This window comes from Glycine max, chromosome 17 (assembly GCF_000004515.6).
Source record: "Glycine max cultivar Williams 82 chromosome 17, Glycine_max_v4.0, whole genome shotgun sequence".
NCBI classification, from domain to species: Eukaryota; Viridiplantae; Streptophyta; class Magnoliopsida; order Fabales; family Fabaceae; genus Glycine; species Glycine max.
Genome location: NC_038253.2, coordinates 10,491,965 through 10,517,389, shown reverse-complemented (window position 1 = coordinate 10,517,389; position 25,425 = coordinate 10,491,965). Strand labels below are relative to the sequence as shown.

At 33.9% G+C, this 25,425-nt stretch overlaps 3 protein-coding genes across 5 annotated transcripts; all 3 read right to left on the bottom strand.

Moving 5' to 3' along the window:
- Positions 1-2,273: 2,273 nt before the first annotated feature.
- On the bottom strand, positions 2,274-7,356 carry LOC100778423 (arginase 1, mitochondrial). Its single transcript, XM_003549814.4, has 7 exons — positions 7,200-7,356; positions 6,120-6,262; positions 5,810-5,969; positions 5,222-5,355; positions 4,335-4,544; positions 3,480-3,590; positions 2,274-2,839 (listed from the first exon to the last, which is right to left on the bottom strand). Exons 2-7 carry the CDS (start codon positions 6,258-6,260, stop codon positions 2,579-2,581), a joined length of 1,017 nt encoding a protein of 338 aa, XP_003549862.1. The 5' UTR covers positions 6,261-6,262; positions 7,200-7,356; the 3' UTR covers positions 2,274-2,578.
- A 4,752-nt stretch (positions 7,357-12,108) lies between these two features.
- Positions 12,109-15,513, bottom strand: LOC100777890 (scarecrow-like protein 28). Of its 3 annotated transcripts, none has more exons than XM_006600743.4 (2): positions 15,259-15,513; positions 12,109-15,111 (listed from the first exon to the last, which is right to left on the bottom strand). In XM_006600743.4, the coding sequence occupies exon 2, from the start codon at positions 14,472-14,474 to the stop codon at positions 12,465-12,467; it is 2,010 nt and encodes a 669-aa protein (XP_006600806.1). In that variant the 5' UTR covers positions 14,475-15,111; positions 15,259-15,513; the 3' UTR covers positions 12,109-12,464. The 3 variants fall into 3 exon arrangements, with proteins under 3 accessions (XP_006600806.1, XP_006600807.1, XP_003549861.1); XM_006600744.4 differs by having other exon boundaries at positions 15,277-15,513; XM_003549813.5 differs by having other exon boundaries at positions 15,283-15,513.
- A 2,746-nt stretch (positions 15,514-18,259) lies between these two features.
- LOC100777000 (plant UBX domain-containing protein 8) lies at positions 18,260-23,818 on the bottom strand. The gene is made up of 11 exons (XM_003549811.5): positions 23,466-23,818; positions 22,532-22,602; positions 21,822-22,404; positions 21,656-21,739; positions 21,398-21,510; positions 20,282-20,498; positions 19,964-20,164; positions 19,747-19,878; positions 18,904-19,047; positions 18,766-18,822; positions 18,260-18,657 (listed from the first exon to the last, which is right to left on the bottom strand). The coding sequence occupies exons 1-11, from the start codon at positions 23,547-23,549 to the stop codon at positions 18,550-18,552; spliced, it is 1,794 nt and encodes a 597-aa protein (XP_003549859.1). The 5' UTR covers positions 23,550-23,818; the 3' UTR covers positions 18,260-18,549.
- Between the last annotated feature and the right edge of the window lie 1,607 nt (positions 23,819-25,425).

Below are 25,425 nucleotides of genomic sequence, written 5' to 3'. Positions count from 1 at the left end.
CACCTGTCTCAATCGCTTGGTCTTCCAGCTCCCTTACTAGAACACACTCTCTTCTCTCACGCACGCCCAGTCCATCGTCACGCGCCTCCACAATGAACGCCAACTTCACTGCCTCAACGCAAATTGCCTCGGCCTCCTTGCTGTCTCCACCACCGAGGTCAACCACACGCTCTACGCTGCCTCCTTCCTCTGCTTCATGCTCCGCTCCGGCTACTTCCCTCACGTCAAGGCCTGGATTGTCATTGTCGGTCACCTCACCTCCTCCCCTGATCGCGGACATGGCCCCGCAGAGGCCTTCTGTGAAAGTTGCTGGAAATTTTAGAATTTCTTCATTTTTTAAAGAATTTAAAATTCTAAGTTTATAATTAAAAACAAATTTCATTTTAAAATGTCAAAATTTTAAATTTCTTCTAAATGAGCATCCAAACAGATTATTTAGGTGGGAGGAATTTTAAATCCTAATTACTTTACTCATTTTAATTTCCAAACACAATCTTAGGATTCATTCATGACCAAGATCCCAAAGAATTTAGAAAATAGGCATAATGTCAAGTAACAGTTTGAAACGGCAGATTTAAGAAGCTTATAGCTTGACTAAAATTGAGAAGATACACGATCTTTCGAACTCAACTCAAAATGGCAAATAAAGCTTACAAGACTAAACTCAAAATGGCAAATAAAGCTTACAAGACTAAAAACAAATGCATTTGACATGTTCAGCTCAACAGCGGGAGGGAGCACATATATTTATTAGATACATTAATCGTAAATGTATTTTCAATATTTTGACATTTGCCTGTCATGATACAATGAGGAAACAAAGTGGCGAATTCATTGCATGTTTCAAAGTAAAACTTGTACCTCAATCATTAGTTTTCAATCAAAATATCTTTTATAACAAAAAAATCTGAATACAATGATCATTAAAAGCTCCTCAGTCATCAACATAATAATTCCCAATCCGAATTCTATTCACCGTACTGGAAAAAGAAAAAATATTCCCTCATTAGAGTGTGTGGTGACAACAAAAAGATGTGAAAGACAAACAAACTTTTGTGTATCATTTCCTGCTTTGAAATGATGCAGACATCAGCGGCAAATACTAGAGTCAACAGTTTGATGATTGCCCAACCATTGGGATATTATTAGCAGCTTGCTTCAAATAATCTAGAAGAAAATTATTATTGATACAATTTTCTTACGGGATTTTCATAAAATGTCTCAATAATTAATAATAACTTAAATGTTCTAATTATTATTTTCTTAAGGGACTTGAAGTTTACACTTTTTTTTTCCTCAAATGATTCCAGAAAGATCGTATGCTCAGGTTAAGGGTACAACTACTACAGAAGATCTCAGTACGGTGCTCCTTACCAATAGATACATAGATATATCATAGGGGGGAATATTATTTTGATCTATTATATTTTTTTTTATATTTTTATTTTTATTTTGATGTTTTATGTTTTAAAAGATTTATTTTAATCTTTTATGTTTGCAAATAGACTCAAGATAGTTCTTTTGTCAATTTTTTTTAACACAATTAGCATTTTAAATTATAAAATAATTAATTTTATAAAGATTGTGTTATTTTTTGGTTCAATGGTTCTCAGGAGAGAAAGCTCAATAGCAAAGAGGCCACAACAAGGAAAAAAAAAAGCCTAGCTAAAACTAAGCGTGAATACCAAATACCCACGCGCAAATCAAAAGATCATAAAATAGAATTATTAAATCAAAAGAAATCAAGATGCTTAATAATTTCAATTAAATGTAAATAATTATAAATATTAAAAGTTACATCTTATATACAATTAAATGAAAACATTGTATTTGGATCCAATAATACATCAAGGAGACTTAACAAATACTAAGTTCTTATAAAACATTTAAGATTTTATTTAATACTTTGTGTTGTTTAAAATTTATTTTGCCGGGATTGATGGTAACTAAAATTTAGTAGGCTAAGGCTATATGCAGAATATCAAGTGGGGGTAACTTGATGAGAAAATAATGTAGCATATATGTAGTGTCTTGTATGCCATGGAATTTTAAACCCAATTGCATTAGAAAAATAAATATTTCCAAGGATGAAAATATACATATGATTGACGTTAAATGATTTATCTTGTGATATATTAATTTTAATTTAATTTACAATTATTATGAAATGTTAAAATAAATCATTAATCATTTATATCACTCTCTTAATTCAAAAATGAAAATTTTAACCCCACCCTCGATTAATTCACAAAAACTCATCGAACAAGCTTTTATTGTTGCTGCATATGTAATCATTCTTTTTTATCTTTATATCAAAAACTTAAACATGCAAAAGATACTATTGGAATGATTGCGAAGTCCTTGCAGAACTTCGAAACTGCAAAAACAAGTACAACTGCAACTCATCAGAAAACCAACAGTCCTACAAAAAAACATTTGAATTATAAACCATGTTCGTCTATGAATGCTCCAAATTAAATGTAGTGAAAATTGGATGCCATTCTGGAAAGTTATCCTTTCAGGTGCATTTTAGGGAACGGGTGGGTTGAAGTATAGATCAGGGGGAGGCAGGAGATCATCATTTAGAAATCTTTGCAGCCAGTTCTCTGACCAGCTTAGCAGCTACCATGGCAGTCATTCCATCAACGGTATCACGTTGCGGGTTAAATTCGACCACGTCTCCAGCAACAACAGCGCCTTGAAGATTGTGCAGGATGTTGAGAACATCACGGAAAGAAAGACCTCCTGGCTCTATGTGAGACACTCCTGGAGCAAAGGCGGGATCGAGACAATCCACATCTATTGAGATATATACACCTTTAACACCTTCCCCTAGTTTCTGCAAAACAAAATCCCCAAGGTTTACAAACCATAATAGCACCAAATCTCAAAACAAATGACATTAAATTCCATTTGGGACAATATCTTTGCCCCAAAAGAACCACATTCCCTTCCCTACCAAAACAAATGCATAGAAACCTTGGAAATTGGAAGCAAGGATAGGAAAGAGAAATGCTGAAATGTCATTTCTCCAATGTGATAGTTTTTTTTATCAGCAAATATTAGTTTTTAGTATTGGTAGTTTTTGTTAGCTCGCCAATGTGATAGTACTAATTGTTGTTATCATCAAATAAAAATGAAGTTTGTCCATATAAATGGTTGAAATTTCTTTATATGTAAAGACATTTCAGAGACAATATCAATATAAACCCTCAGCCCTCAATCCTTTGTAGAAAACAATTTGATTCAGGTCAAAAGCTATCCTTAAAAATTTGCTTTACTTCCCGGAGGTTTCCTTAAGGCTGCATGGTTGAGGGAACATATACAGCATGTATACAATAGGTATGGTTTCTGAGCCATGCTTGATAGATACAGGGGTGACATGAAATAGCATGTGTCAGTGTGTGTGTGTGTAAAAGAAAAGACACATGCCCGATGCACAGAGAGAGAGAGAGAGAGAGGCAAAGAGGGGTAGATACCAGGTTCTCTAGAAAGGGGCGATCCCTTGAAAATGTTCGCATTTCATATTGCTCAACACCAAATTTTTTGGCTTGTGCACGCCCTTCAGCTGTTATTGATCTAATACCAACCTGAAATAAATTGATGAATTAAAAACATGAAGAATATGTGATATACATCACACAAAACATAGATTTAGCTTGAAATATTTAGACAAAAGTTAAAGAAATGAAAGAAACATGAATGTCTTCTTGCCCATTTATCAGATAAATTCAGCTAGTAGAACTAGAGAATCATTTTTGATAGGATGGTTGAATATAATCAAAACTAAATTTCAATAAAACACATTTGCTTTGCAAAGTGGTTTTATGAGGATTGAGGAATTCAACTGACATAGTTCTACCTACTTTCTGGTCAAATTACACATTGTTTCAGATAATCGATAATGGATCAGACTATTGTTCAAGAAGGAATCATAAGTAACAATATGAACAAGGGTAGAAATATTTTTAGGTTTAAATATAATGGGCAATGAATTCCTTCATTTTTGAAATCGGATACATAGAAGGATTAGCCACATCATCCATATGTCCTACTCATAGTAGTTGTTTTCTTTCCACATGTCCCTAATGATTACATCCCGAGTCCTCATCAAGTTCTATTTATGATTTATTATCTAAATAAAATCTAGCTCTATTCTACAAAAAACAATCGGCCAGTGGTACATAGCCAGCCATAAATGTAAAACAGAATATAAATATGCTAAATGAGTTAGCATGTTATCACCAGAAAAAGCATGGTTTATGTTCAGAAATGTCTTAATAAATTAAACTGCTTAGATTATAAATATAAATATGCAAATATTAAAGAATTGCCTGCAAGAGACGTCGAACATAGTCACCCTCCATGACTCGAGCAAAAGAAGAAGCATGTGAATAAATGTTTCCTTCAAAGGCATCATAGTTATCAGGATGCGCATCAAGATGAAGAACATCAACTGGTCCTCCAAGCTTCTCAGAGACAGCTCTGATAACTGGAAATGATATTGAGTGATCACCGCCTAAAACTAAGGGACATAATGGATCCTGGAAGGATGTAAACACCATGAGAGTTAAGCTAATATGAAGTTCAAACAGCAAGTTATCAGAAAATGGAAAAAATTATGATAATTCAAGTGATTGTAGACTTGGTGCAAAAAAATGCTATTATTTTCACCAAAAAAAAAATCCATTACAAGCTTTCAGAGAAATAAATCCAAATAATGAAATACAGGGATCATCAAAGATTTGGTCTTGCCATGCCACACATGGATCCTTCCATACTCATGTTCAAACAATTCCCAAGAGACTAATATTCTTTTCAAAACTTATTTACGATTATTAATTTAACTGATTAATCAGAGCTGAGAATCTTACTCTGTTAAAAGACCAAAGCAAATGCAATTTTCTATGACTAATCTATTAAACTGATAAATTCTTCCTTAATGCCAGTGGGTTTTCAGAAAATACTACTAACAGGGAGGGGGGAAGTTGCAATCAAACTCCAACAAATAATGTTGATACTAGAAAAGTAAAACACTTCACAATTTTTTTTTCTGCAAACTTTATCAAATATAAATCACAATGCACTAAAAATAATAAGAAACAAATTGAACTAAAAAGAAGAAGAAATGACATATATTGCATGTTGTAGAAACTGTAATTTAATAATCCCAAACAATTTGATAGCATTCAAAGCACAGGCTCACAAATTGAGAATTTACCTCCTCCATCACTAACTTTACAGATTCACCAATTACATTCATTAATCTGTGATCATCTACCCCACAATCTCGAATTTCCTGGATAGGAACATCACCAACATCAGTTAGCACTCGTGCATCTTGTAATTCCTTGCCTGCATAATCAGAATCGTGCTATTATAAGTACTTGTTATCATAATTTACAAGTAATTGCAGGCACAAAACAAGAATGATGAAGACATGTGAAATATGTTGCTTCCATGACCACTGGAGATTCACAGCCAAAGAATAACTAGATACAGGTGAGCAGGCATCATCACAGAAGTCCATGCTATACTAGGAGAATACAGCCAGAAGAGAAGGTGTCTATGGTAATTGAAATGTGAAAAGCATAAAATTCCATTATTTATATGAATCTAAAGAAATAGTATCCATAATTTCAAAGTTCCAATCCAGTAAGAGTTTTGTATTCTTGAATCTTTTACTAACAAGATTTGTTGAAAATAATCAATTACCAATTGCAGAGTTTACAAAGCAAAATTTAAGCTATGCTAAAACCAAAAACACTATCAAAGATTTTTACTATCCAAAGGAAAACCATATGACTACCTTCTTCAGTTGTTGAGTTGGTGCTACCACACCAAATGGCCTCCCTAATGCGAGGAGGTGCAAATGCAGGCCCTTGAAGGAACGATGAATTATGTCCCAAAGGAACTCCAAGAAGAGTTGAAGTTGCTTTAGCACCTCCCAAAGCACGCACAAGTTCTCCCTGGAGAAAAACAACTTCTGCATTTATATTGCTTTCATGCAAAGCTTATAATAAAAATCACTGAAATAAAATATAAAATTGTGGGACAAAGGACACAACACTAAATAAACACAAATTCAGTCAAGCAAGATAAAAGCAAATATGACATGCCTTAAGCTTTGCTCTTTCTCGAATAAGTGTAAGTGAAGCATCTATGACACGATTTTGGCCTTTTTCTAGCAAAGCAGCAGATACTTTTGCTGCATCTAGTCTTGGCATGTAACGGATGCCTCTGCGTGTTATAATTGACATTTCTGCATCAAACAAATAAAACAATTAATATATATTTAGAGGCCAAAGAATTTTGGTTAATTTTACTCATTACATGCCAATGGATTTTTGCTTGAAGAGAAGTGAACAGAGATTTGCAAAAATCAATTCAAACTTTAGAGTTATCAGTATCAATAACACTATACATATCTAGTACACAGAAATTTGGTAAATCAAGGGACCATTTGGTTCTAGAAAATATTTTCTATTTTCATTTTCAATTACAAATATGGCACCTTATTTTCACTTATTTTTTGTTCCCAAAAGTTTGTATAGTTTACAGTTTACATTGAAGAAACAACTTTTTATTGTTTTTTATTGAAACAAAGTGGAAACATGGGGACATTTATGTAATTAAAAGTGAAAGCAAAATAAAAACAGAAAACATTTTCTCAGACCAAACAGCCCCTATCCTCTCATCCTAAAACCCTAAACCCAGCAAACACAACCAACCATGTGACTCAACCCCAGGCATACACCAAGAAATCTCTTCAACCTCAATGTTGAAACACTAATCAGAATGTCTTTCTTTGCGAATCATTAAAATCAAAGTTCAAACAAATAGGTAACCAGATTATTTATGTTAACCTCCCCTTAACTTCCTGTTTTCTTTAATCAAAAAACAGTACAACACCTGTCAGAAACAATAGTTGATCCTACCATTTCCACTATTGAAAAATCTATAACTTAAACTACTATAAGAGCACTTTGTTTAGCAAAAATGAATAGCATCGAAAAATATATAGATCTTTCAATTTTTCTTCTTTTCATTTTCGGACAAAAAAATAATCAATAAATTGTTGAACACCCAGTACTGAAGATTGCTCAAACTTTAACTACCCCAGATGACAGATTCATCGTTAATTTTCTCAGCATCAAAACAACAACAACCAAACATGGCTTAAAAATTTAAATGGATACCTTGGAACTTGAAAGAGAACAGCGGAAACCGTCAGAGAGAGAAAGAGAGTAAGTAGTGTGAGAATGGAAGTGGTGCTAATTATACTTGGAGTTCTACTTTTATAAATTTGGATTGGATATTCCTGAATGGCATTATTCTATCAAGATTGGCCTAAATGCTCTCTATGCAATTAAAAGTGAAATAACTTTGGATTGGATATTACTGAAATTTTTTAATAATAGCTGCATTAAAAGGTATGTAATTAAAAGTGAAATAACTTTGGATTGGATATTCCTGAACAATTTTAATAATAGCTGCATTAAAAGGAATGTAGTTTATGTTTTTCAACTTATTTTAGTTAATTTTTATTTTTTTTTCTATTGAAAAGTTTATTTACGTGTTTGATAAATAATTTTTTATAGTAATTTTTACTATTTTTTGAAATATTACTTGAAACAATATTTTTTAGAACATTAGCTCTTAACTTATAACTTTTTATATTTTTTATGTTTAATGTATTTATCAAATTTATCACTTACTCTTTTTAAATAAATCAAAATTTTATTATTATTTTTTTTTATTCATTCATATATTTGTCATTTCATTTTTTCCTCCGAAGATATAGACTCATTTGTTTCCCAACATGCACATTAACCTTTCTTCTCCAGATAATGGTATTTTAAGAAAGAAAAAATTCACTTCCCATATAATACTTTGATATGTTATCTTTACAATATTTTAATTGGAAAATTTTTCAATATGGATGAGTAAAAAAAAGAACAATAAAAAAACATAGAGATTGATTACGGTTGTGCTTTAATAGCTTCTCTTTATCATTCATCATTTATTCTTGATGTTTTTTTTTTTTGCAATGGCTGAAATTTTCATTATTCAATTACAGTGGTGCTCTTGTATCATAGCATGATATAAGTTACTTTTAATTAGGGTATTGTTTGTTTATATTTGTTTGTTTTTCATAAGTTGTGAATTTAGTGATGTAGGATAATTCATCCTTTTTGTAAGGCATTACTTTTGTAATTTGGTTGACATGCCTTGTAATGAGAGAAATAAAAAAACATGCCTTATGTTTTTGTATTATCTATTGACATTCAATTCTTGACACATGTTATGTTGGATTTTTTATATGTACAATAAAATTTTATTTGCCCTAAAAAATTTCTAGTACTTCATGATGAAATTATTCTCGTATTATATATATTTCTAACTATGATGCACAATTTTTTTATATATATTTCATTTTATTTTTTTACTTCAATTCGTTCATTATACTCTTTTTTGATAAATTTACAAGATGACTCCAACTAATAATAATATAGAGGAAGAGATCAATTTTAAATGAACCAATGAGTATGAAAAATCTTTGTGTGAGCTTTACATCAAGTTCATTAGGAAGAATGTGTAACATTTAAATGGAAGGGCATTAATCAAAAATTTGAAGTCGTCATCAACCGCAAAAGTTTTTACAAAACACTAAAGAACAAGTATGATTATATGAAGAGAGATTGGGCATTTGGAAGTTTTTAAAGTTTGGAGAAACTGGCTTAGGGTGGGATCCTACTAAAAGAAAGTTTAGTGATTCAAACAAATGGTTGGATAAAAAAATTAAGGTTAGTTTATTACATATATTGTTCTAGTTAATTTATAATATAAGTAATTCATTATAAGATTTAGTTTAATGATTAATTATTTACTTTTTATTGGAAAAACCTGAAGCTAAAAGATTTTGTAATAAATCAATAGATCCTTCATGATGAATTATGGAATTAACTATTTGAAGATAATTATGCAACTGGTGAAAATGTTGTTGCACTTTCTATGAATCATAATATTGATGAAGTTACGGAATGTGAGAATGTGGACCGTGAGGAAGGAGATAAAGAAATTGATAGGGAAGACTCTCATTATAAGGGGGATGGAAGTGTTGTTTATAGGGAATATAATTGATATGCTTCTCAAGTGAAAGATTTGTTAAATGAAGAACATATTTTTTTGCCTAATTTCATGCATGAGTTTAGTAGTACCAAAGCACATGACCAAGGTCATAGTAACACCCCAAGTACTAACAAATATGCACAAACCCAAGCACCCAAGTGAAATATAATATGCACAAATCTACACAAACGAAAATATGGAGGATATATCTAGTGAGATGAAAAAAGTGCACAACAATGTTGCTAATTTAATATGGAATAATAGGTTATAGGTCTACTCTAGTTTATTTTATTTTTTATATTATGTTTTGGATATTTTTATATTACATTCTTAATTTAATTATTATACTATTTATTTTATTAATTTAGCATTATAAATCAAGACATTGATAATGATAGATGATAGGTTTTTTTTTTATTATATTTTTTATTTTTTTATCTTGCAATATTTATTTTAACCATTGCACCATTTATAATATTTAATTTATTATTTTAACATTATATTTTGTCTATTATTTTTTGAATAATTTTATATAAGATGATTTATTTTAACTATTATACTAATTAACATAATAAAAGTATAATGTCTACTTAAGTGTTTGCTTATATTATTTTAAATTTGATTAAAAATATTTTAAGAAATAGTATAAAATTAATAATAGAATATGTTGACATGAAAAAAATATAACATAAAATAGTAGAATATAAATATATATATTTTTTACATTTTACATTATTTTAACCATTAGTTTTACCGAATATTTTTAATTTAATAAGTTATTTTTTTAATTTTTAATGACAAGTTAACTTTTCAGTGAATTTTGTCAAATATAGCCTAAGTGTGAGGACAAAATAATTAATGACAAATGACCAGGGTTGCAGGGATTAAGGATGTACTCTGAATATTAGTAAAAACTTTCTAATCCAAGACATTATTTTTAGAAAAGTTTGCCACAATGTGACTGTCTCCTGAATTTTATCTGGTTAAGATCTCATATAAGGATGAATACACTCTTATTCCCTTTAGCATCAAACTCACATTAGATAGGCATTATTCTTTCACATGCACTAGTACATATGTTTCAATCAATTGGCAATTGAGCACGTTTTATGAATTTAAGAACCAACGTAGATATGACTCAAAAGCTGAAGGGGATATTGCAATTGTAGTTGTAGTGACACTTACTAATAGTGAGGCCAAAATAGCACAGCTATATCATTAACCCAATCCGTAGTTTCTGAAAACCAAATCAGCACAAGAATGTAAGCTTTGAAATAAGAATCTAAGCTCAAGAATTTACTAGTATAGAACCAACCCACTTGAAAATTTTCTTTTTCAAATTGAACAAACTAATTAGAAAATAAACAAAAAGGTGTACCCCATATGTATTAGCAAGAAAAACAGAGATATAATTCCTATGAAATTTACATGATGGTGATGCAAAAAAGAAAGGGAAATGGAAGAAATGACAATGGTAACCAACAAAAAGTCGAAGAAATCGATCACAAGTAGTTGATTTTGAAAGAACTGAAAGGAAAATTTTACCAAACAGAAAGCATAATCGATCACAACGGTAAGGAACGCCTGATTTGAAGGAATTAGTGGCTGAAAATTTGTACGGAGAACAATGAAATTGATGAAACTTGCACGAAGGGATTTAGGGTTTGCACGAATGAACTCACTGCTAAAAATCTTGTATGAAACTGTGAGTAACGTTTGAAACTTTGACACCGTGAGTAATTGAAGCTTTTTTCTTTAGTTCTTTTCTCACTTGAAGTTATTATTGTAAGTCAAATGAAAATCATAATGTCAAGTTTCTCCTCTAAGTCATATACACAGCAAAAAGTCAGAACAAGTAATATAGGGATTTTTTTTTATGAAAATAGGAAAAACAATATTTACATAGGAGGTGTAGTATGAAAACCAACAAGTCAAGTTGGACTGAACTCAATTTTCTTAGATAAAATCTTGAATTCAAACAATATTTATTCTAAGCGTCAATGTCATGATGATCCAAAAAGATATAATACCAAAAACTACTTAAAGACAGAGCTACATTTATTCTAAATCCTGTGCTTCCAAATCTTTCAATTTTGTTTATTTTATATAATTTTTTTATATATGTAAAACAAAAAGTTTAATCAATTTTTTTTTGTATTTTATATGTAAATTTATGGCTTATGAAGCAGTATCAATATGATCAATTTTATTTATACATGACATGTGCTGTAGTGTGACTTGTAAACATTTTTTTAGTTTAACGGGTATCCGTCTAATCCAATCAGATTTTTCTCCCCTCTAAATTAAGCAAGTTTGTTTTAATGTGTGAAACTTGATTTACTTATTTTTAAAATTACTCTACTTATTTCAGACTATCACCTCTGCATGTATATATAACTAAAATTTTAATTTTGTTGCATACTAAAACTTATTTCTCATAAATAATCCTTAGCTTTCGGACAAAATATCTTTCGGACTATAACCTCCGTGTGTAACAAAAAAAAAAAAAAATCTGATTTATTGTTCCAAATCTCGATTTGGAAATTGTAGAAAAAGGAATGGATATTATTTAATGATGCAAACAGTGTGATTCATTAGCTTCTATAACATTTTTTTAAGGAAATCTGTTACATCTTTATTTCCTCACATTTTAGTTCTTCTCAATTTTTGTCCGAAGCCTAACAAAGTGGACACACAATGTGTTCCAATTAGGCCCCTTTTAATAAAATTCTTTGCCTTTCAAAAAAATAAAAGTCTAACAAAGTGTTAGTAGAACGCAAAAATTGAATATCTTTCAATATCTTGGGAAGAACAAAAAAGTGGTCATAACAAAAAAATTGTTTCCTGGCAAAATGTTGATAGAAGCACCAGAGTCATTTTTGCCTTGACATAGCAAATAGGAAAAAAATATAATCGCATAGAAACCAGAGAGGGACACAACAAATCACTGAATTCATTGATTTCAATCACAAGGACTCGGGGAAAGAATTTCAGCTTACATAACAAAGAATAAAATGTATGAAATAAAATCTAGACATGATCATCATCATCAGGACTATATTAAATAATAAAAATAAGAACATAAGGCAGTATAGTATTGCTGTATTGATACAAATTGCACCAACTAATCTTTGGGCTAGCAAATCTTATCTGCAACAAAGAATGAAAGAATAATAATGATAATGACAATTTTCCCTACCTACAAAGAATACTCCTCTTTATACTCTCCTCCCCTGACCCCTACCCTTTCTTGTGTCTGTCTGTATATCATACTCTGAAGAAAGAAAGAAAGAAAATCCACAGCAGCAACGAATCACCAATCAGATATCAAATCAACTTGGATGAGAAAACGAGGACGAGGTACCCGCAGCAGCATCAACAGGACCCCAAGCAGAGACAGTGTACAAAGGTTGCTCCAACCAACTAAGAGTAACTCCTGTTGCTCCTTCCTTCTCTTGTTTCTTCACACTGTAACTCTCGCAAGAATACATCTTCAACAGCATCTGGCTCTGGCTCAATTCTCTTTCGGTAACACTCATGCATCTGAACCCTCCTTGCTCCACCATCATCCTCCTCCAATTCCCGAAACTCTCGTGCCTCTCCACCCTCTCCCTTCCTTCGCAAGCAATAATGTTCCTTATCTCCTTACCGTACATCTCTTCTATTTTCACCCTCACCGCACTCTCTATCGGAAGCCCACTCTCCTCGATGGAATCAAACAATGCTGAATAGTATTTCAATGAGTTGCACACCCTCGCCTCCAATCTCGTGTGGTTGTGCTCCGCTTCTTGTTCCGCCACGACGACGACGCTGGGTTTCGTGCTGCGGATTAGACCCAAGAAGTCCCTTAAAGCTCCTCCGCTACCGTCGTGGAGTGTCTTGTGAAGCTGCGAAACGCAGTTCACAGCCACCGTTTCGTGCTCCTTCACGTGGAGCATCCACAGCCTCACGTCCTCGAGTCTGTCCACCACAGGGTGGAACTCGAAGGGGAGGTTTAAGACCTCAGCAAAACCGGCGAGTCTCTCTCCGGTTTCGTTGAGGTCCTGTTTGGACTCTCCGATCCCCGTGATCCTGACGTGGATCGGAGGGTTGGACCTCGAAGCTAGGCTTTGGAACAAGCTGGGCCATTGAAGGCCTTGCTTGATGTCGAAATCTATTATGTGGACCCTGTCTTTGCCTTCAAAGGCCCTCAGCAGCATCTCGTTTGATGTGAAATGAAGGAACTTTGGAATTGGGGTTACTTGGTTGAGAAGTCTTAATGCTGTGGCGGATTCATCGTCCTCCACCATGTCGCGTGAAGTGGTGGCGGCGGCGATGTGAAAAACGTGAGGCCAGAGCCTCGTGACTCTGATGGCTAATGCTTCTGTGAAGTAAGCGCAAATGCGGCTTATCGAGGTTGTTCCTTTGGGGGAAGCAAGATCACCCAATTTTGCTATGAAATGGTTGATTGCAGTGACGTTTCTCGATCCAATTGCGTCGACGCAGCCGGTGAGCAAGCTCACGAGCTCGAACCCGTGATGGTCGTCTTCTTCCCCTGCTTCCACCTTGCGGTGATGGTAGTAAGGGTTCCCTGAACCGTTTCCCACTTCGTGTTCTGAAACGTTGTCGTTTAGTCTCAGGCTTTGGCTCTCCGAGGAAGCATTGGAGACGGAGCCTGAGGCATGGTCGTTGTGGTGGTGGGGGTGGTGGTGATGATGAGGATGACGGTGGCTACCCTCGCCGAAATTTGTGATCTTTGTTACGCATGATTCCAGCCAGGGGTTCAAAGGGAAAGGTGCAGAATGAGACACCACTTCAGAAGGAAGAAAACAAACCCTCTCTTGTTCCTCTGAGGAGAAAGAAACAAGTGAAGTGTTGTTGTTGTTAAACCCTCCTAAAGTAGTAGTCTCAACAACATCAGGCTGAAACCAATCACACTCAGTAGTACTGCTACTCTTTTTCCTCTTGGCGAAGGAATCGTCGTGGTGTTCCGCCGCGAGCCTCTTCTTCAAACTCTTGTTGTTGTTGTCGTTGATGATGGATGACTCTTCCACCAATGGTGTTGCTGATGCAGTGATGGCAAGAGGTGGGAGTCGAATGTGTTGCTTGAGAGAACAGGTGCTGGTCTTGGCTTCGATGTGTTTCTGATCCACGGAGAGGCCCACTGGTCTTAGGGGCTGATGATGATGATGGTCTTTGTTGTTGCGAGTGAAGGTGGCGGTGGTGCATGATGGCAGGTCCAATCTCTGCGTGCTCATGGAAGAAGGTAGCTGGAAGTGGCAGGCTTGAAACTGTGCTGGTGCTTCGCTCCTCAATCTGTGCCTTGGTGACAACAATGTCGAACTAGAACACCCAGCCAACATCGTCTGAGGTTTTGGTTTTTGTAACGCCGCTTGCTTCTTCTTCACTCACCCCAATGCTATGTGTTGTGCTGCTTCTTTTTCCCTTCCCCTTTCTCTTTATCTAGTAATAGTTAACTATGCAACAAAATGCTTCCCTTGTGTTGTTTCTAAAAACTTAATTTTGCATGAGTATGTCAAGAAAGAGAGAAAAGAAAATGCAGTGTGTGAAAAATTTCTAACGAATTCTTTTATGTCCAAGAAAAAAAGGAATCCGATGAATTTTAATTTAACAAACGGAGAAAATGAACAAACGAACGTCGGTTTTTTATCTTTACAAATTCGAAGTGTTTTCCTATAATGAATATTGAATCTGTAAGTGGGGGGAAATAATGAACTGTAATGAGAAAAGAATGTGAGGTTGTTATTATATGCAGGAAAGAATGAAAGAATAATAATGAAAAAAGGCCTAGCTAGCTAGCACATGAAAGCCATCATCGGATTCCAGAAGAGTTCAAACAAGGGACATTAGGAAGTAGAAGAAGTAGTAGTAGTAGTAGTAGTGTGATGTGGTTTTTAGTTTGCTAATAAGAAGAAGGGATGAGAAACAGAAACATACACCTTGGAGTTTGTGGCAGAAGTAGTAGTAGTAGTAGTAGTCCTGAGGAGAAATAGTGAAAGCCATATTAGCAGTAGAAACGTTGAACAAGTCCTTCATTTGCAGCGGGTAAACGTTGAACAACCCCACCTCTCTTTTTAAACACGCATTTGCTTGAAACAAGAAACCCCCCACCCCCCTCTCACTTACCCAAAAGATAACACAAACCTTTACCGCTGCTTTATATAACACAAGCTACGTGCGATCTTCCCCTACCACCATGTTGTGGTATACACTTCTTCTTCTTCTTCTTCTTCTTCACCACTCCATGATCGACACGAGCACTGTCTCCATCACCGTAGGTAGTAGTTCCCCTCTTCTCGTCTGGGCCTACGAGTGGTTTTTGATTTACCAGCCTTTGGAGGAAAAGAAAGGAATATGATGATGACAACATGCTCGCCAAAGGGGAGGGAAACACTTTGCTCCTACACCGTCGGATTCACATCCAACGGTGCAGAGATAGGGAGTTATATGACCGTTGAGAGATGTCGGTGAAATATGACCGTTGCGAAGGGGGGTTGGTGTACGGATATTCATGACACTGAGACTTTTCACGTGCCACGTCGAACGTACTGTCCCCTAATATCCGTTCACTTGACCGTTACTTTTACATTCTATAATTATATTACTTATACAAACCTTTTTATTTTTATTTTTTTTTCATTTTTCTGTTACGAAAATTATACTAACTACTTTCTTAATTTCTTTTTAAAAACTCAAAGTCATAAGACTAATTTTTCCTTTCTTTCCACAAACTCTATTCATATTATTTATATCATATATATTTAAAAGAGACCAAATTACTAACCACATATATGTGTAAATGATAATTATCTCGTCTAGCATTTTTTTCGGGCATATGAAGGATGGTAGTTCTGAATTAAATAAACCCAACTTTTTCATTTTTTATAAGTACAGTTTGCAGAGTATATTTCATCGTCATTATGGTGTCTCGTGGGACACGTGGCGCACGAGTCGAGAAGGTCCCGTCCTGGAATTGGATTCTCCCACCTCTTGTTGACCACCGATGACGACTTGACTGCTCTGGTTATTTTGGTGTTTAGAAAGTGAGACTAATAATAATCAGGTTATCATTCATTTAGTTTTATTGTATTGTTCATTTAGTTTTTTACTTAATACTTTCTTAGTTATTCAATGTTATAACGAGAATTTAATTCTCATAAAAAACCTATCAAAAATATTATTATTTAAATAATGAGATTATGTATAGTTAAGTAACAGAAGAAAATTACTTGGCATAATTCAGACTTAGACTCTTAAAAATGAATGAATAAAAGTTTAATCGACACTCCAAGTCCAAAATATAATAGTAAAAAGTATAAGTAGAATAAGATTTATAATATAATAAAAAAGAAATAAAAAAATGTGAAATATTTATAAAATATTTAAAATAATAAAATATATTTGTATCATTATTCAAAATAAACGAAAGTGGATTTTCTGCACCAAAATTAATGTAAAATAAACTAATAGGTGAGGAGTGACGTTATACCCGTCTTTGTCTTTTACTTCTCACAAGAAATGATGAACCCAAAACAACTCTCGTGCACGAAGGTTGGGGGGCATCATTTGTGTTGTATTATTTAGACAATAATTATTTATAGTTTTTTTATTTATATCATAGTATCCAATATTTTTATATGCTTTTCTTTACTTATTTATTTTTTATTGTATAAAATTTATACAAGAATTACTGAACAATTATATAAAAAAGTTTAAAAAATCTTATTATTTTATGTACATATATTTTTTTTGTACTTAATTATTATATTCATCAATCATTTCATTTTATTGTATAAGTAATTTTTATTCCTTTAAGTTTATTTACAGGATTGTGTACATCAAATGACTTAAATTTGTTTGACTACGAGGTGACATATTTAGTACACAAATTAGTATTTTGTATATAGTAATGCTCATCTCTTTAACTCCATCGACTTCTATTCTCTATCTAATTTTTTACTCATTGTCAAGGACGATCAAAGAAAGAGAGGAAAAATTGGTTATAGTTGTCCATGTTGGTAGGTGTTTCTTCATCGAGGAAGGAGAGCGAGCAAGGTTGGTGAATAGGAAGGAGAGGAGGTTGTAAAAGTATCAATCGAGTGGTCAATTTTACAATTGAAATTAAGGTCAAGCCTATTAAAATAAGCAACACCAATGTTTATTGCACTACAATATTAAAGTCACCCTTTTTATCTGCTATGTAGAAAGATTATTTTTGCAAACAAGGGTGGTTTCCTATAACGTGAAAATGTCAATGAACCCCTTACCCAAAATCAAAGTGAGGGAAGATGGGTTAATTTGTATGGTGTACTCTTTGTATGGTTATGTGCCTATTGCTCTATCAATCCATTTGGTCTAGTATTTATCTTATCTACTTATATAAAATATAATATAACCTTTGGATTTCTTGATGGTTCTTGTGGTACCCCAGGTACCTAGCTTGCTTTATAAAATTCCTTTCTCTTCGCTAAAAAAAAAAATCAAATCATATGAATGGAAACTTTCAAATCCAAAACTAACTACGGGAGCTATGAGAAGAACTGGAACTACTGATGGATATAACCATACTAGAGGATCCTAAATCGCCCAGAGATTGCGCATGCATTGAAGCCCTATAGACTTGATTATGCAATAATGACATAAGTTGTTGATATCGTTGAACTATTAATTGAGCAGGTTTGTTAGGATCAAAAACTTGTGATTAACATTAGCAGGGTGTTGTTTCTTGTAGCTAGTGGAAAACTATGGAGTTTGTAGAACTTATCTTTTGTATGCCCCCTATAAGCCTAAATGGACACACAAGGGACAATCTCAGAATTTTTAGGCTTCTAATCAACTTTCTTGGCACTATTTTGACTTTTGAGTTGCAAAAGCCAATTGCATCTCACATGGTGTAGTAAGTAATTCATTATGGTACAAGTAAGCTAAACCTTTTTTCTCGTAATAATTGAGTCTCAAAATTGGCAATTGAGTCTCATGCTTCATTTAAAAATTTTCTTTTATTTCTTAATAAGTATCTTATGGTACAAGTAAGCTAAACCTTTTTTTCTACCAAAAACAGATTAATAAAATACAAATACCCTTTAAATTGGAATTGCTCTTTGCAAATGGAGGGGAGGAGGGCAAATAAGGGAATGATAGTTGCAATTTCATTAATCAATAATCATGAATTATTTCAATCCTACCGCAAAATATACAAAACATTCGCCTTAAGGATTTAGTCACCACAAGTAAAGCTGACGGTACTGGATGTTGATCTTTAAGGATCTGTATATTTATAAATTGCATCACCCAAACAGTAGAAACCCAGATTAAAACTAAAATGCCACATCCGTCTGTGTATTGTGATTCATATTTTAATTTTAATAAACTAAAAACTTCAATAGCTTGTTTTGTGTAGCAAATTGCATCAAGGCATCAGATTAACTCTAAAAACAAAGCTTCTTGCTTGTTGGTTAGGCCAAGTTCATCCAATGTCGCGGCGCTTTCTCCATCACTAAAAGCACGCCTAGGATATGGTCTCACCTATCCACCGAATAAAAATATACGGTAAAATTAATCATTTCCCTGAATAATTAGTATCAATAATTAAGAGCAGGAATAATAAGACTGAAAGGCAATGAGATCTCTCACCAGTCTGTAACTGCCTGGTTTCACCACCCTACCAATATCTATGTAGTCAAACAGAGACTGAAAATTTGCAGAAGCATTAGCATTATTATGCACCAAAAGAAAACGGGGGAAAGCATACTTTTTAACAGGCCATTTTACCTGTAGCCTATCAGATCTTAGGAATCGACGTCCACGACGATTGCCATCTGGCATTTTTACCATCAAGTTTACAGCATTATCATCATCTGAGGATGGTTCTGGTGGTAGTGAGACTTCTTTGGCTGCTAATTTTGTTTCCAATTCCTGACACAATTTATGCAAAATGCAAGAGTAAGCAACTTGGAAATAGGAGTTTGCTTTCTTTCCCTAGGGAATTATGAATTCAGAGCTAGGATTTGCACAAGGTAACATAACCACGATACAAATCAGAAAAGAATACAATATAAAATACAATTTTTTTCATGCTAAGTGTGGGATGCAATTTTTTTCATGGACCAAGTGTGGGGCAGTTCTTAATGCTGTCATTGCTGATCAAAATTCCACTTTTAATACCTGAAAATTTTTAACTTTCCAAAACTGGGTAAAGTGTCTATCATTTCCACATAACATTCTCTCTTCAAATTCAATGCAAATAATCAGTTGATCAGTTCTTTAAATGACACAATATTGGAAACCAATGCCTTATAAAGGGATAAGTGTCAACAACTTTGTGTGTGTTTGGATATCAATTGGGTTAAACCAAATCGACTTTAAACGTCAATGCAACATGCACCTTGTTTCTCAGTTTGTGCATTGGAAAGTGTAAAACTTCTGTTCGACGTGGATCTAATGGATTTCCAAACACAGTTAATAAAGGAAATCAATTGCAACACTAGCAGTTTAGCTATAAAGTCATTTCTAGAGTGCGAAGACTAGGATTAAACTCCAATCAGCACCAAGGTGGGAGGGATTTATGCCAAGGGGTGATGAAAAAAAAAAGTGCAATCAGTTATAACACACTACCTGTTCTTCCTGTAATTTCCTGCGAGAGTCTTCTGCTCTCTGTCTTTCCTCTTCACGAGCAGCCTCAGCTTCCTCCATGGCCTTCAATTCTTTTTCTCTGTCTGCTTGTAACGATGCAAGATATTCATCATCCTGCATAAATAAACAGATACAGCAATAGCTACAATTAGACCATTTACAACCTACAATTCTGACCTATTTAAGAAATAAGTTACACCTGCTGTTCCCTTATCAAGCGTTGAGCTGCCAGTGATGGTGAAGGAGGACGATATTGGGGCCGGGGATTGAAACCCCTATTTTGCATAAACTCATGTGGTGCATAACCATAGTGATACCCAGTCCCTTCTGGAATTCCACCAAACATTGCCGCTTCAAGCATTACTGCTTCATCATGCTCCTCTGAAGAAATGCCACCCCACTGCAATTTCATTTTAGTGAAGATTGGGAATTGGGAGACAGGGAAAAGTTGAGATGACATGGCAAGTAATAACAGAGTTTTAATCCTTTTGGAAAAGGACAAAGTGAAGGCCTATACCTCATCTGGGAAGGAATTTCCATTATGATGAGGATTACTGCTATCCTGTGTTGCAGTCACTGTTGCTGTGCTTGGTAGTGTGCTAGCCTCAGCAAGTTCAACATCTTTGCCCAATCCTGTGGATCCCGAAGACATATGTCTAGATCTATTCCTAACCAGTGGCTGCTCCTCAACATCTTCAGCTTCATCATGAAATGACAAGCTTCCTGCCTGTAATCTAGAATGACCACAATTGCCCTTTTCAGATTTGACAATCCAAGAGAAAATACCTTGAGAGTGCGTTTGGATAGAAAATTTTAACTGAGGAAAGTAATTTATCAGAGAATTTAAATTTCTTTGATCTAAAATTCATTGTTTGGATGTTTTTTTATGAAGAATTTAAATTTTTGGAATTTTAAAACAGAATTTTAAATAATTAAAAATGTGAAATTTTAATTTCCTTCTAAAAGGTAAGAAATTGAAATTCTCTTCATGATAAAATAACTTCCAAAACTTTCGCGTATTTTCTTTATCACTTTCATTCTCTCTTCCACCTAAAAGTTCCTAAAATTCCGTTCTCGAACTCGGGACTCTTTTCTCACACCGATGATCCTTTTCTTCAAGAAGTATCGTCTGAGCTCGCGGAGCATCGATCGGGTGCGAACGTAGGGAGACACGTAGAATTGCACCTTCCAGTCAGGGGAGCAGTCGTCGCTGCCCATCACGACAGAGGTGCTTGCCGGCGCGGAGGACCTAGGTCATGCCTTGCGTCGATGACTAAATGTTGTGGTCGAGTGTGGTGGTGTACGCTGTCGTGTCCCAGTTCCCCTCGACTCCCCATGCCGCATCAGTATTCTTCTCTCTAGAATCACACTAACCATATTTTCTCTTCTTTTTGTATTCATTTTCTTTCACCCTCACAATTTTAACTTTTTTTATCCAAACACAAAATTTTGAAAATAAAAGAATTTCAATTGAAGTATTTGAAATTCTTAGAATTTAAAATTTCTCATAATTTTAAATTTCCTCATCCAAACATACTCTGAAGGAAAATGCTGAATTCAGTGCAGTCAATGCAGCAGAGTGCAACAGCTACATGCAGGTGCACAACAAGCAAAAAAGAAAGAAACAATGTACCTTCCATTTGATGTCACTTCCCCTAGTCCAGCCTCTGATGACTTAGATGGCCCTGCTGTTGGTGATCCAGAATCTCCCCCGTGTACTCGCAATGCTTTTTCTTGCTCTGCTGTCTGGACTCATTTCATGTTAGAAGCAATCCAGGTTTGAAATTTAGAATATAAAAAAGAAAAGACAGAGTCAAAGATCTGGTCTATCCTGGCGATAACACATTGGTGATAACACACTGGAATAAGAAAATACAAATTAGAGGGGTACCTTCAGGGACAATGAAACTGCATGGGCAAGCTCAGGATCCTCCAAATATGATTGCCTTGGCTGTGATCCTGATTCACTTAAGTCCTGCACCAAGTGGAAAAATAAATACTAATACAAGCATTATGTGTATCGAAGCATAAGAAAATTCATCAAGAAATAAACATACAATTTGCCTGTCAAGTTTGTGATTTCTATAATTTTCCTCAGCCTCCTGTTTAGAAGCCTCAATGGCTGCACGAATCATTTCTTCTTCTATGTCATTGCTGTAATCTGGCAAATTCTCAGATTCAGGAGCACTAGGTCTAACACTGCTATTGAGTGAAGTATCAGCCAAGATCTTTTGTGTTTGCTCATCTTGATGTGCAATCTGTGCAGGTGGAATATCGTCATCATCTTCATCATCAATTATGACAGTCCCATGGATATCTGGACCATGGGCATCGACAGTTCCAGTGACATCTTCAATGGATGGAACATGGCCAGCTTGAGGAGTGGATTGACTGCCATCCTTAACCTCTATAGGAATCTCCCTTACCTCTCTTGGATGGGTAACAAATGGTGCCTCGATTGTTGAATCAAAACGTGTACCAAATATACCTCTCCCAATTGTTGGATCAAGAAGAGAAAATGGATTAACATTTGCTGCTAAAGCTGGAAGTAGTGATGGAATTCTGGGAATTCCTGCATCATGCTGATCATCTATATCCATGAAATCATCTTGAGGAAATACGGCAGAGCTGTTGCGAGAGCTGGCCATGGAAGAATAAAATAAAATATCAAACACTTAAAAATAAAGATTTAGCATGCAAACAGTAATAACACTACAAGTTACATTTCCTAATGATCACTTGCTTACTAATAGAAAAGAAAGTATACCCGGTCGTTAGATTTCTGTCTCCTTCACTAAAATGTGCATTGACTGCTTCATTGAGATTACCGCCATGCTCCTGACAAGAAACAATATTTACAAATGAAGAGGAGATATATAACTGAAAATGTATCAACTCTTAATTACATAAGCTAAGCACAACTTTTTCTGTACAAATAAACCAGTCACCAGATACTAGTTTCATATAACAATCAGAAAATCTGTGTAGACCTTAGAAGCAGAAATTCGCATAACAGTAATGATCACTTATAAAGAATCTTATCTCAATAAGCAATAAGATTCCAAGAGCTCATGTGCAAGCATCTGATCAATCATCATTTGAGATCAGACAAATGGCAAAACTTTCAAAACACATTAATGTTATTTACTCCAACGCAGATTTCTAACATTACCAGCATTAAAGATAATATAATATAACATATTAACTTATGGCTGATGCCTGTCTGCACTCCCATTTTTAACCCCATAGCATGTTAAAAAAAAAAAAGAAGAAAATTGCAATGGTAAGATCAATCTCTGTAATTTCTATATTCCTAGAATAAAGTCTTCACCTTATCAGCACTTAAATTGTACCTCTAGTAAAACCAACACTCTAGAACTAAATACAACCCCTCCAAAAAAGTATTGGACAATCTATCCACATATTTGAAAAAGAAAAAGAAAATCAATTAACTGTGACTGCAAAATTCACCAAGAGAAAGAACATGGGTACACACAAATCGACCATCTTTTGCAAAATTTACAGCAATAAACATTAATAAATAATTAAAAGATAACTGCAGCCAACAATGCATAAAAACCCTAACTTTGATCGATTAACAGTATTGAAAATTCAAATTCCGTTACTTTTTCTTCTTCTTTCGATCCCAATAAAACCTATCAAGTACTTTTTATAATTAGGAAAAAAAGGGGGAAAAATACCTCTAATTTTTGCAGCGCTACTGCTTCTGTCAAGCCAGTGATGCTGACGAACGTCTCGACTGCCTCCTGATTAGGCCTCGCCATTGAAATCGAAATTGTATGGAACAGAAACGCACGCAACTGCAAAATTCACAACCTTTTTTTTCTCTGTTTTGTTTGATAAAACAAAAAAGAAAAATAGGATTTGGCTGTTGTGTCGTGGGTGTGTAAAGAGAGAGAGAGGGAGAGAGAGAGGTGGGTGGGCCTTTAGACGGATAGTTTCTTCTGGACTGGGATGATATGATATACACTATTTGCCAAGGTTATGTTATGGTATTTGTATACAACTCTACTTGGTGGACAAGTATGCTCCCAAAATGCTTCCAAGTATCCAACTTTTTCTTTATTTTTTCCCAAGAACCCAACTTACTTTGTAATTACGTTTCAATCAAAAAAAGAGAGAGGCTATGAACAGTAAATGAATAAGAATTTAGGTGGGATATAATGAAAATATTTAGATTTTCTTTTTATCTAGTTATGAATTATAAAATAATTAAGATTATTGACTTTATAATAATTATTTGAAAATCATGTTTAAGATAATTCCTAATCAATTGATACAGTAGCGTAAAAATATTTTATATTGATAGTGTATTTAAAATTAAATTCCATTTATACTGCCATAGAAAATATTATATTCGAACAAGATAAAATTCAATCTCTGATATTTTTTCTATGTTTCAAACGAATTCGCACCTAATTGTCAGTTGAGAAATATTAGTGAACAAATTTAATAGGAGTATTAGATAATTTTTCAAAAACTAGATAAAAAAAGATAAATTTTCAAAATTTATTGTTTTTAATGAAAGTTACTGTTTTCAAGGATAAATATTGGATTGTGATATCCACAATTTTTTTACTTTAAAAAAGTTGGAAAAACTGCATTTGATTTAAAAAGTTATTATATGATAATGGTAATTTAATAAATAAAAAATATGTTGTGGTGAGGTGGAGTTGGGAGGTTTTTTAGAAATATAAATTTAATTAAACAAAAATTATTATTGTTGTGATAGTCAAAAGTTAATATTATGTCCGTGATGTTTAAGGTTGACTTTGATCAAAATCTAAAATGAGTCGTTGATGATGATTTTTTCTTTTGATATGATTGAGTTGTGATTGAAATTAATTATGTTCCAATAAATAATGTTTTAACACTCAATTCAAGAATGTTTTTGGCTTAGTAAATAGCATGTAATAAATGCATACGTGACATTGTTGATTATGACTAATACATAGTATAAGGTATCCTAGATTAACTAAATTGTTTAATACAAGGCCTAAGGTTCTTGGGATGAGTTCTAATCTATTTTACGATAAAACAATATCAATTTACTTTAGGCCAAAAAATATTCTCCTGTTATAAAAGGTGTTCCAAAGTTTTATTGCACTAATTTTTCATATGCTTAACTTTGGTCAATGTATTAGCCAGTATTTTTTACCAACAAATGCCCTTGGCCAAGGGTGAACTTATTTTGGCAGTTAAACAAATAGCCCCAACTCAACGCACTTTTGAAGCAAACATGCCGAGTAATGTTTTGGTATCGATATGCATATCTTAATAAAGGTGAAGAGACACTTTAGTCACTAACATCATTTTAGTTACATCCTTTATTGAGTTGTGGATGTTGTTGTCAGCGAGTGCTCCATTTGTCTAACCTATTGAAAGCTATCTTTTCAGTCTAATCTCCTTTTTCGATGTGGGATGAAATACTTGAAAAAGAACTTTGATAGTAAAAGTCAGTACTTATTTTGAGATGTGTATATATTGATGTATATGTCACTTATCTTCTCTTCCATTGTATTCTGTCTTATAAGTGAAGACAATGACAATGATCGAGTTGATAACTGTCTCATGTTATCCACTAAGGACTTGTATAAGTAATGGTAGTCGGTTAGCTGATACAGACTACATGTGAATCAT

What these genes read in the sequence shown, in the direction of transcription:
- LOC100778423 (XM_003549814.4), bottom strand. Translation starts at nt 6,260, where the DNA reads ATGTCAATTATAACACGCAGAGGCATCCGTTACATGCCAAGACTAGAT. An exon ending in TAAAGTTAGTGATGGAGGAG is followed by an intron (nt 4,545 to 5,221) that starts GTAAATTCTCAA and finishes ACATCCTTCCAG; the next exon opens with GATCCATTATGTCCCTTAGT. An exon ending in GCCCCTTTCTAGAGAACCTG is followed by an intron (nt 2,840 to 3,479) that starts GTATCTACCCCT and finishes TTTGTTTTGCAG; the next exon opens with AAACTAGGGGAAGGTGTTAA.
- LOC100777890 (XM_006600743.4), bottom strand. Translation starts at nt 14,474, where the DNA reads ATGTTGGCTGGGTGTTCTAGTTCGACATTGTTGTCACCAAGGCACAGA.
- LOC100777000 (XM_003549811.5), bottom strand. Translation starts at nt 23,549, where the DNA reads ATGGCGAGGCCTAATCAGGAGGCAGTCGAGACGTTCGTCAGCATCACT. An exon ending in GAAATTCCTTCCCAGATGAG is followed by an intron (nt 20,165 to 20,281) that starts GTATAGGCCTTC and finishes ATGAAATTGCAG; the next exon opens with TGGGGTGGCATTTCTTCAGA. An exon ending in TAAGATCTGATAGGCTACAG is followed by an intron (nt 18,823 to 18,903) that starts GTAAAATGGCCT and finishes GCAAATTTTCAG; the next exon opens with TCTCTGTTTGACTACATAGA.